This window comes from Chrysochloris asiatica, unplaced genomic scaffold (assembly GCF_000296735.1).
Source record: "Chrysochloris asiatica unplaced genomic scaffold, ChrAsi1.0 scaffold00663, whole genome shotgun sequence".
Taxonomy (NCBI): domain Eukaryota; kingdom Metazoa; phylum Chordata; class Mammalia; order Afrosoricida; family Chrysochloridae; genus Chrysochloris; species Chrysochloris asiatica.
The window spans coordinates 109,335-121,750 of NW_006409181.1; the positions used below are offsets into that span (position 1 = coordinate 109,335).

Sequence of the window (12,416 nt, forward strand, 5' to 3'; positions counted from 1 at the left end):
GACAATGAATAAGGAAGACAGTAGAAGAACTGATGCATTTGAGTTATAGTGTTAGAGACGAATATTTAAAGTACCATAGACTTCCAGAATAACAAGCAAATCTGTGTTTGAAGAAGTACAGCCAGAATGTTCCTTAGAAGTCAGGAGAGCAAGATTTTGTTTCTCAAACTTCAGACATGTTATCGGGAGGGACCAGTCCCTGGAGGACATCAGCCCAAAAGAGGAGGGACCAGTCCCTGGAGAAGGACATCAGCCAAAAAGAGGAAGACCCCACCAATAAGATGGATTGGCACAGTGGCAGCAGCAATGGGCTAAAGTGTAACTACAATTGTGAGACTTGCTCTGGCCTGGGTGGTGTTTCATTCTGTTTTGCATATGAACACTATGAATCTGAGCCGACTTAACAGCAGCTAGCCACAGTATCTTCTAAATGTACCAGGTGAACAAAACAGCTGTATATGGACTCTGCAATTGTGGAGAAAACAGCTTAGTAATGGAGACAGGTAATAAACATGTGAGCAACCAAAGGAATGCACCACTACAAAACAGATTATGAACCAAACAAAAAAGATTTTTCTTTGTCATAAGACTTTAGGTGGATTTTGGTTTTCAGCAAAGCAATACTCAATCCCATCTAGTGACATACCTGAAATATTTGGTTTTATTTGATCTTATTTAACTTTTCTGATTACTTTGGTGGTATTTCCCCTTTCTTTGTCCATACTTTCCTAAATTTGCAAGTTTCTTTCATGGCTCCCAAGCCCCCAACTCCCATACACATTCAAGTTGTAGTGTGTATGCATGCACTACCGTAAAATAAGGAAGAGCTAAGCCCTGGGTTCTCAACCTGGTACCTAGCTGTGTAATCCTGACAAATTCCATGGTCTCTCTGCGCCACACTTTCCTCTTTTATAAAATGAGGATGTTCACAACATCTACTTGTCACAGAGGCTGTAATGATCCACCAAAATCCATGGCCGTTTTCTTTCATAGTACATAGAATTGTGGTCATGCTGGTAGAGTCAGGTTGGGGATAGCCTGAGTCCTCCTCCTCCTTTGGCTCAAGAAAGACAGCCCAGGGGCAAGGAAAAAGAAAGCAGGACCTGAGACCAAGGTAGAGAAAAAATAACACCTGCCGTGAGAAAAACAACCAGGTGCAAAGGGGAAGAACCTAGCAAAGGCAAGAACCTTGGAGGCCTAACCATCAAGCAGAGTCAGCCCATACAAACAGCACCAGGAGCAGACACCACAAAGGAAACAGAAAGAGCCAGCACTCCATTTCCAGGAAGCACCGCTTTACTAAAAATCAAATAAATATTCTTCTCGTTTATTAGGATGCAAGGTCAGCAGTTCGAAACTACCAGCTGTTCCGCGGGAGAAAGATGAGGCTTTCTGCTCCCGTAAAGATTTGCAGCCTCAGAAGCCCTGTACAAGGTTGCTATGAGTTGGTTCCGACTCCACGGCACATAACCATCACCACCACCACCAATCAATGAGGAGCAGCATCAGGCCTGCCCCTGTGGGAGTGCATCTAGAACCAGGAAGAGAAAACTGTACTTAATCCATACTCCCTAATTCCACAGTCTCTTCTCCACTCTCGTGTTGCAGACCGTGTAGAAGTTCGAGGCCCACTGGGCCTGAGTGTCACAGGCCGCAGGCTCTGAGGAACAAATTCTGGCCACTGGCAGTCATGGCAAATTGTTTTTCATCTTAGTGTTCAGTTATGTTTTTTATTTAATTCCAAACATGAGCCCTTAATGTCCACAGATAAATGTAATATTTTCCTAAAGCCCAGATTGTAAAGGTTTCAAAGGTCAAGCCTTCCTCCAAAGGATTAACTAGAAATATTTTAGCTACTTCCCGGGTCTTTGTTCTACAGACAAAAAAGCCATCTTCCCTAAATCTGTCCCAGGTGTTAGCTTTTCAGCCAAGTTCTTGAAAACCTGGCTCAGAAAGCCAAAACAGCGGGACTCCACCCAAACCTTTTGTCCTTACTTTTCACCTTCCCCCAACTGAGCTCATGGGCTATAGATATGTTAACTGAGCCTGAGAATCCAAGTTGCGGGCCTGGGATTCGAACCAGCGAAGTACGATGTAAAGTTACCTGAATGTCTGGAAAATTACTGATGTTAGCTGTATCCTGTTTTAGTCCCTCCCAGCTTGGTGTGAAGCTCCTCCCCCAAATAAAACAGAGACACAGGCCAGCCCAGGTGTGCATTGCAGGCAGGCTGTGAAAGTGTGTAGTACAGCTTGGAGAACATGCTCTGCGGCTGACTAGGCATGCATTACTGACTAGCTAGTAAGGGGCGCGTACTGCCCGCTTAGCTAATATGTTTGCCATGCGGGACCTTACTGCCCTCATGGCTAATATGTTCACCACGCCAGAGCTGCCTGATGCCAGTAATATATCCACCCTGGCTTTGGGGTGTCTCCTTGTCTCCTTCCTTCTGTCTGTCTGTGTATTCTTTCGCTATCCCTATCACCACCGGATATCCCCTCCTCGTGAACCAAACACTCATGAATCCAACACCTATGTCGAGGCTGGTCCCTGACACTCTCGGAGATAGACTCATTTCTCTCTGAAGTGTACTTTCACTTTGCAATAAATTGCTTCTGATTGAAGGCTTCCTGTAAATGTGTCATTGAAAAATGGCGAATCACTGAGACTGAGTCTTCAGACTCCTGAGAGAAGAGGGGACCAGGGGAACTTGACGATGCTGTTGGAGAACATCTCAGGTTCCTTGTAGACAGTTGTCAAGTGTTGTCGAGTCAGTTCTGACCCACAGTGACCCTATGTAAGGTTTCCAAGGAGAAGCTGATGAGCTTGAACCATGACCTTGTGGTTCAAACTGACTTTGCAGTTCAGCGCATTCACCTACAGCACCACACTGGGATTCCTTGTAGGTAGTATGACCAATGAAATGTGATTATGAATAGTGTGTGCCAGTTCCATGCCTGAAACTTATGAAATCAAGTTGCCCTTGTCTACAATCTCCATCCACCTTCCAAGTGACAGACACCTAGTTATGGTGGCAACCAACTTCAGCCACGCAGAAAACAACGATGCTCTCAGAGCAGTGGGGTGATGAGGACAGGCCTGAATATCTATGAGAAACTGAGCAGACCCACTGAACCTGACTACATGGAAAAAAAATACACTTGTAAATTACTTAAGTTATTGTCTTTTTGGATGTCTTTGTTAGGCTACAAAATTGTCTTCTTGAGTCTCTGTCTCAGGTCTGAAGGAAGATGGTGCTAAATCCAGGCTCAGGGTGTATGGAGCCGGAGTGCTTCAAAGGGTTTCACACCTTTGTGCCTTTCCACTGAGGCGGGGACCAAAATCCCTGCTGGCTTGTCACAGTAGAAGTGAATCCGTGAATAAGGAAGACAATAGAAGAATTGATGTATTTGTTATGGTGTTTGATAAGAATATTAAATATTGAAAGTACCATGGCCTATCAGAAGAACAAGCAAATCTGTGTCTGAAGAAGTACTACCAGAGTGCTCCTTACAAGGCAGGATACAGTGAATCCTGATGTGGTGACAGCTGAATAGTTCAATGAGGAAGAGAGAGTGGAGCCATACTGTGGGGCACTGGCATAGGTTGGCCCTCTTCTTCTCTGGCCAGTGGTCCTCCAGAGCCCTCCTCAGCAGTGGACACAGTAGAGCTGGATACTGCCACTGATTCGAAGCTCCGCCAGCCGCTCCAGGGCATGCTGGCTCAGGCTGGTGGCCCCAACCCCTTGTCCATTGAGTGCGAGTTTCAGCCCTCCCTCATGGCACAAGAGCAGCACCTGAGAAAGGAGACAGGAGCGAACTCAGGCTTCCACTTAGATCTTCCCTTGCCTTCTGGGAAAGCACTCGTCCCACTAGAGGATACAAAACTTGGATTAAAGACTCAGCTGGTCACCAAGTCACTGTGACCTTCTGCTATCATCTTCCTAGCGCTGGGCCTGTTTCACTACCTGTTTTAGGAGTTATGGAGTCCTGGTGTGGCACTGTAGAAGAAGTACTGGACTGCTAACTGCAAGGTAGGTAGTTCAAGCCCATCAGCTGCTCCTTGGAAACCCTATACAGGATTGCTATGAGTAGGAACTGACTTGCTAGTGCCATGGGATTGATTCCGACTCACAACAACCCTGTGTAGGAGAGGCTGGTGGACTGAACCGCAAACCTTGTCCTAAGGAGCCACCGTACTAGAAGGCTCTTAATGCAACAGTAGAAATGAGTCCGAATCGATTCAATAACTGAGTTTTAATAAGAGTTGCTTTCCAAACAAGTGTTTTGCAATTATGGCTGCACATTGGAATCATAAAGGGGAACTTTTTAATAGCAATGATACCGGGGCCCACCCAGATTGATGATATCTGAGTTTATGAACATGGCATCCCTGGCAAATAGAGTTGACCTGGAAGTTCTCTCGGACCCACCCAGTTTCCGCTCCTGGGTTCCTTTACTCCTGCTCTGCCTATACAGCCTTGGAGGCGCATGTGCTATGTCCCGGAGCATTATGGGAATAGAATCCTGATCTCCATCTCAGAGGGGGGAAGTCACCCTTGCCATGACTTGCCTCAAAGAATCGTTGAGGGTAAAAGAGGAAGGGAGCCAAAACCAGTCTCTTGCGTCCCCAAGGGGAGATCCAGGCGAGTGTCCTGTCTGTGAAGGAAGCCCGAAGCGTCACAGAAACGTGAGCAGACTCATCCCACAGGCTCAGTGTGAAACTGTAGGAAGGGCATGGAGAAGGGGATCAGTTTGCTTTGATGTCAGGCCATTGCTCAGCTGGCTCTTCTGAGCCGTGGCTGCAGCTCCTTGCAGGGAGGGTGAGTAGAGGTGGGGGAGCAGCTGGAAAAGTCTACAGACGCTCCGGAAACAAAGTTAAGGACCGATGACAGACCCTGGGCTGGAGCTTGTACCCGTAACAGCTCCAAATAAAACCGAAACCGTTGCCATGGTTCCATCAATTCACACTCCTGAAGGCTCTCTAAGACACAGCAAGCTGCCCATTCAGGTTTCCAGGGTGGTAACTTTTTATGGAAGGAAACTACCACATTTTCCTTCCCCAGAGTGGTTGGTGGGTTGGTGGGTTCCAGTGTCCACCTTTGGGTTAGTGTAGTTGCTTGCATTTAACCAGGAGTACTGAAACCGCTGTACAGGGTCGCTATGGGTCAGAACTGACTCGACGGCACTTAACAACAACAACAACAACTGTAACGGCTGCATACCAGATACCTCTGCTCAGAGGAGTGGAAAGAGCACTGGATTCAGGCTGATACAGACCTGAGATCACACCAGCGCTACTGGTTATGAATCGGGCTGCAAACCGCGAGGGCAGCAGTTCGAAACTACCAGCAAATCCGCGGGAGAACGATGGGGCTTTCTGCTTCTGTAAAGATTTACAGCTTCGGAAATCCTGTGCAGGGTCGCTGTGAGTCAGAACCGACTCCACAGCACATAACCATCAACCATCATCACCAGGTACTGGCTGGGGGACTATAGGCAAATTATCCGAGTCTCGATTTGCTCTCCTCAAAATGGGGATAATAATAATAGTAACTAGCATTTGTTTAACAAATGGTGGTGGCGCTGTAGGATAAGCACTGCACTGTTAACCACAATGTTGGCAGTTCAAACCCACCAGCCACTCTGCGAGAGAAAGAGGAGACTTTCTGCTCTTGTAAAGTGAGCTCTGGTAGCATAGTGGTTACGAAGCGGGCTGCGAACCGCAAGGCCAACAGTTCGAAACTACCATCTGTTCCGCAGGAGAAAGATGAGGCTTTCTGCTCCTGTAAAGATTTACAGCCTCAGAAACCCCGTACAGGGTCGCTATGAGTCGGAACTGACTCCACAGCACATAACCAAAGATGTCCAGTTTTGGGACTCCAATATGAGGTCACTCTTAGTCACAGTCTTATCCACAGTCACAAGCTTTCTTGAGAATCACCTATGCCAGGTAGTTTTGTTGGAGCGTTTTAGAAGTAGCCTCAGGGTTACAGCAAGGCTGCTGCGTTGAATCCTGGCTCTGCTGCTTACTAGCCCTGTGACCTTGGGCAAGTCATGTGTCCTCTGTGCCCTTGTTTCCTCACCTGTAACATGGGGGATAATACAGATATTGTGACTGTCTCATTGGGCTGTTATGAGAATTAAATGCGTTGATACTTGTATCATATTTACAATAGTGCCTGGCCACTTAAATGATACCTATTGCTATCTGGTAGTGTAGTGGTCACGTGTTGGGCTGCTAATCTCAAGGTCAGCAATTTGAAACTACCTGCTGCTCCACAGGAGGAAAAACGAGGCTTTCTACTCCTGTAAAGCTTCACAGCCTCAGAAATCCTATGCAGGGTCACTATGAGTCAGAACCGACTCCAGGGCACACCACCACCACCACAGTTACTAAAACAGTATTATAAGATTGTTACTTGGAACCTAATACAATACTTACCTGATGGGAACAAAGGAGGCAATGCATGTGAAAACTAGCAAATATGGTAGGTGTCTTACACATGCTACTGCTTGTCTTCCTTGTTGTTGTTGTTAAGTGCCGTTGAGTTAGTTCCAACCCATACTGACCCTGTATAGGGTTTCCGAGGAGCAGCTGGTGAGCTTGAACCACTGATCTTATGGTTCAAACCGATTTAACACATTAACCCACAGCACCACACCAGGACTCCCTTGTTGTTGTTGTTAAGTGCCAGCTAGTCAGTTCTGACCCATAGCAACCCTGTATAGGGTTTCCAAGGAGCAACTGGTGAGCTTGAACCAGCGACCTTGGTGGTTCAAACCGACTTTGCAGTCCAGCGCATTAGCCCACAGTAATACACCAGGACTCCCTTAGTCCTTACAAAAACCCTGTTCCATCAGCCCATTTTACTGATGAGGGAAACATGCTAATGACTTGGTTACCAGGAATAGCAGTGGAGACCTCAGACTCATGCCTCTGGATTTGAGGGAAGGGACAGTCTTTCTACTGCCTGGAATCTGCCTCACAATAAAGCAGGCAGATTCGTTTCTCATGTCGTGAGAGTTTCCAAAGTCACCTTCTCTGAAAAAACTTTGCTGAAGCTGCTGCCGGCTGACTCCTAAGCAGGAAGTCTTTAAAAGTGAAAGGAGACACAGGATGGAGGTGGTGGGACAAGTTGGGCAGGTGGAAGGCTTGCCCTGGGTGGGTGGATCCATTGCAGGATGTGGTGGGTGGTTGGTGATTGGTGGTTATGTACCATAGAGTCGGTTCTGACTCATAGTGACCCTGTACAGGGTTTCTGAGGCTGTAAATCTTTATGGGAGCAGAAAGCCTCATCTTTCTCTCATGGAACAGCTGGTAGTTTCGAACTGCTGACCTTAAGGTTTGCAGCCTGATTCATAAATTCCCAGCTGTGGGAAGGAAATGGCATGGGCTGGAGGAAGCTCGGAAGGCAGGGGCCCCAGAGGATGGATTCCATGGAGCCTTCAGCCCAGTGTGACCTTATCCACCTCCACGTGATCTCTGTTCTGTGTTTTTCTCACCCCCAAGTTCCCTGAGTAAAATTTCCTTTTCCCATTGACCTGAGAATTCTTGGAGGCCTCAGTCCTCTCCACCCACCACCTCCTGCCCATCCAGCATAGCCCTAAGTCTGGGAAGTGGACTCCCTGAAGATGACCAATGGAACTCTGTTGAACAGAAATTCCTTAAGGCTACAACCTTGAACCCTATTGGTATGGATGGGGATATATTTTACTGCAAATGAGTCCCATGCCCCCCAACTCCCCTTCCCATCTGTCCAAGCCATCAGTTGCTTTCTGAAAACAGCATTAATAAGAGCAGTGGCAACAGCAGAATTCGTCACGTGCTTGCTAAGTACCAGGCACTGTGCTGAGTCTTGATGTTCATGGCCCACAGCTGAATCGGCCTGCAGACTTCTTAATACAGTGTTCTGTAAGTAGTCTTAAATTTTAAATGAGTACAGTGTTCAAAACTCAAGAAACTTTATATAAAAAGTGGCGACACTTCTTCTCTTTAAAGATAACCAAGTGGTGACCACGTTCGTCACCGATAAGGGGACGTGAGGGAAAAACAGCAATGAAGCTGCAAGCTAAGCCCTACAATGTTCAATAGACTCCTGTGAACCCAGGTGGAGACCTGGTTGGCCAGCAGTGTGGCAAGACCTGGGAACTCTTGGGCCCAGAGTCAGTGACACAGCCACAGAAGACTAGACTGGAGAGTAAAGCATCCAGCAGATAAGAAGAGAGGGCATATGCACAAGAACACTCACACTGTCAGATAATATCCACTTGACCTGGCTTCAATGACTGGATGATTAGAGCTCAACCAGGAGAAGACAGAAGAGGAAAAAAAAGAGTAATCTGATACAATTTGATAAACTTGACCTTCACCTAAGGATGCAGTATCTCAAAAGAGGGAACAAATCTTTACAGCAAGGAATCATTCCCACCCCCTCCACACACAGAGTAGACAGGGATGGGCAACTTGGACATTGGCTACCCAAAATGGGGGGGGGGGAAGACAACAAAGGCAAGAAGTGACTGGCTTACAAGCTTTCAAAAGGGAACCTAGATCCAGAGGGCAGGGAGGAAGGTAGAATCTCCACTGAGTAGTATCCAATCTGTCTAGGCGGGGCTGATGAAATGAAATGTGGATACATCTCTTGTGATATAATAGTGAATAATTGTTGTCAGGACTGATTGTGAGGGTTGGAAATGTAAAAGTATACATTTTGTAGCAAGGAGGGGAGTGATTAACTTTTCAGTCTAGGAGTGGAGGTCCCTGGGACCATGAAGGGAGAAGAGCAGAGAGCGGGACCCTACCCAGAGAAGCAGTGATGCCTGAAATGGAGGCAGAGACGATGATGTGGAGAGATGGAGCAGCTGGGGACTTTAGACACAGAGAGGGAGAGGAGTTGTGTGCTGACAACCGGGGGGCAGGATTGTAGTGTATACCCTTTGGTTGGTTGATGATGCATGAAGGGGATTGTAACCATGGCAATGAAACGATATATGATAGGATGAATGTAAAACTAATGTTCTCCCATGTAAACTATCACATAATTCACAATAAAACATTAAAAAAAGAAAGATAAGCAGATCTGGCATCAATGGACCTATCGAAATATTCTTTCCACTTCACTTCCCCAGCCTGGTGCCTCACTATGTGACCTGCCAGGTCTCTGAGGGCATTCAAATTCACGGACTTTGAGAAAGGACAGTCAAGTTACTAACTGTGTTAATAATAACCAGATAACTTTAAACCGGGACACAGACCTGCTCTTCTATCTCCAACTTTTAGGAGGGGAGTTCTTTCTACCACTGAACACCTTTCGTTGACCCTGTAAGACTGGAATTGTCTTTTTCCTTTTGTCAAATGGGGAAACTGAGACTCAGAGAAATGTAGTGCTTGCATGATACTGCAGTTTATAACGGGAAAAACCAGGAACCCAACCCAGGTGCGCCTGGGTCCCAAACCCAGACTGACCCACGCTGGGCTTCACATCTGCCCTTGAGTTCCCAGGCATGATCAAGAATGTGCAAGGCAAGGTTTAGTGAGGTCAGTAACTTATAAAACAAAAACAAAAGGGGGGCAACGCTAGGGAAACCTAGGGCACGTCCCTTTCTCTCTGAGATCATTGCAGTACACACTTAGTGTGTGCCAAGCACTGTTCTATCACCACCTCTGAAGTGGGCACTATTATCACCTCTCATTTTTTGCAGATAAGGAAACTGACATAAAGAGAGGGAAAGTAACACCCTATAAGGTTGCATAAGCAAGACAGATGCTAAACCCAGGCAGTCTGGACCAGAAAAATCATAAAGTCAATGTATTTCTTAAAATAAATAGGAGAAATAAATAAATGCCCTATTCTTTAGGACTGGATTTGAATAGTTTGACAGATGATGTGAGAGCGCCCCCTTCAGGAGTAGTCGGGCATCGTCCACTGAGTCCCTCAAGCCTGGACTTGAAAGCATTCATTATTCTTCCTTGCTGTGGCCTCTAGGCTAAGTTTCCCAAACCCTGAGAGGCAGAATCTTCTCTCAGCCTCAGGCTGTTCCTGCAAAGGTCTTTTTTTGGAGTCCCTTTGATGAGAAGCTAGTTGGACTGGCTGGTTGGATGATTGTAGCGTTGGGTTGTTGGGGTCATGAGGGCAGTTCTGTGACCTTAGACAAAGAGGTACTATACTGCTTCCTCCCCTCCGTCTGTACTTACTCCTTTGACTCTTGCAAGACCAGTCCCCGCACTACGATGACTTGTCCAGGCCAGAGACCCCGGGAGAGAGCACGCGAACACGGTACATCCTGAAGGGACACACATGAGAGATGACTGAGAAGGTGACTTATGGGGAGGGGTACCCTCTGGGAGGGGCCAACTGTCTCCAGGATAGGCTTCCTAGGGCATCCTCAGGACCTGCAGTTCCGAGACGACTGACCTCTACTCATCTACACATCACCTACGGCTTCCTGGACCCTCTCCTGCCCTCAGTCTTTCTTAAACTGTTCCTAGCTGAGTTTGGTACTCATCGGTGCCCTTAGCATGTAGTATGCCTCCCATCCCTAGATCCTTAGCTAATAGTCTTTTCAGTGGTCTGTTGTCTGGCTGGCCTGTGAGTTCTTGGAGGGCCGGGACAAGCTTGTCTCTCTATGCTAGAACTTGCCCCAGGGCCTGGCCCAGAAAAATATCACATAACTATAGCGTAGTGGTTACGAATCGGGCTGCGAACCTTAAGGTCAGCGGTTCGAAACTACCAACCGCTCCGCAGGAGAAAGATGAGGCTTTCTACTCCAGTAAAAATTTATGCCCTCAGAAACCCTGTACAGGGTCACTATGGGTCGGAACCGACTCGACGGCACTTAACAACAACAAATTTTCCGAATGAAGGAAGCAAAAGTAAAAATGATATTAGAACCTGAGTCTGAAGCTGCCTGGCCCACCCTACAGCCTGCAATCTTCTATAAAGGGGAAACCATGATGCCGAGGGTATTTTCTTTCCACCAGGTGGGGCTCCTGAGCAAGTAAAGCAACAACACCTCCCAGAGAGAAGAGGAAGGAGGTCACTCACCAGGCGGGGGCTTTTCAGCTGGAAAGGCTGCAAGGAAGCAAGAGGTGGAGAAGGATGGGTTTGGATAATGAAAGGGTACCTGCTAGTGTTAATGAAAATTAGGGATCCCTGGGGATTGTCTCCCATTAGCAGTAGGTGACTCACTTGTGCCCCTGTGGGGTCCTCTTGAACTCCAGCTGTGGAATAATGGGGAAGACTGGATGGGAGGGTCTGTCACAATCTCTTGTGTGGTCTTGGGCATTGTTCTGAGAGGCCAACCCTCACTACCTCACAGGGTGGCTCGGAAAATTGAAAACTCCAAATGAGAGGGGTCTCCTGACAGGAATCCTGGGGGCCCTGACCATTTCTGGCATTCAGCAAGCCCCATCCATCTTCCCAGTTGGAAAACAGGCCAGGAGAGGGAAACCCAAGCTCTCCCGGGATTGAGCTGAGGCAGCCATCCCCTGGCAACCAGAGCCATGAGAAAGGGGCTGTTAGGTCTTGTGCAATGTGAGCAGCAGCCTAGTGAGGGGCAGGTCATGCTGGGGGAGGACAGAGAACCAGCTGTCCAGCTACTGTGGCTGGGGCCATAAAATCCACACTTGCTCCCAAACAACTCACGTGTCCGGCCGGATACTCTCTTCCACCCTCCAAAAATGGCTGTGCAAAGAGAAAGAACAAGCAGGGTTCAGACCACTGCCAGGCTACAAGCAGCATTTATCTGGCCCAAGCAAAGCCATTTGAACTGCAAGGTCGACGGTTCAAGCTCACCAGCTGCTCCTTGGAAACCCTATACAGGGTCATTATGGGTTGGAATCAACTCAACGGCACTTAACAACAACAAATCCAGTCCTGGTGTGGCACTGCGGGCTTATGCGTCAGACTGCAAAGTCATTTGAACTACAAGGTCAGTTCAAGCTGGAAACCCTATACAGGGTCGCTATGGGTCAGAATCGACTTGACGGTACTTAACAATAACAACAATCCTCCCTGCCTAACAAGCTCTGGTAGTGTAGTGGTTACGCGTCAGGCTGCTAACCTCAAGGTCACCAGTTCAAAACTACCAGCAGGTCCACGGGGGAAAGATGAGGCTTTCTGTTCCTGTAAAGATTTACAGCCTTGGAAACCCTATTCAGAGTCTCTATGAGTCAGAACTGACTCCACGGCACACCATCAGCACCAACACCTCCCTGCCTGGACCTGGGAGGTGAGCAGAGGCCAGACTTTAGCTTTTATAGCTTCTCATGTTTATTCTACACCGCTGGGCAGTGATTCTCAATCTGGGTAGACCTCACCTCAGATTTGAGTCTGAGTCTCTCATGGCAGGTCCCAGAAATGCATTTCTCAAAAAAACCTTTTAAATTAAGTTTTAGGTCAAAGTTTGGGGTCCTG

General features: G+C 47.5%; 1 protein-coding gene across 1 annotated transcript in view; it reads right to left on the bottom strand.

Annotated features, from left to right (window-relative positions):
* Positions 1–3,647: 3,647 nt before the first annotated feature.
* Positions 3,648–12,416, bottom strand: part of LGALS12 (lectin, galactoside-binding, soluble, 12) — a 22,609-nt gene continuing 13,840 nt past the window's right edge. The window contains exons 5-9 of the mRNA XM_006877888.1: positions 11,646–11,684; positions 11,046–11,072; positions 10,196–10,284; positions 4,571–4,721; positions 3,648–3,794 (exon numbers count right to left, since the gene is read on the bottom strand). Of these exons, the coding sequence (XP_006877950.1) occupies positions 3,648–3,794; positions 4,571–4,721; positions 10,196–10,284; positions 11,046–11,072; positions 11,646–11,684 (453 nt within the window). The remainder of the gene's footprint in view (positions 3,795–4,570; positions 4,722–10,195; positions 10,285–11,045; positions 11,073–11,645; positions 11,685–12,416) is intronic.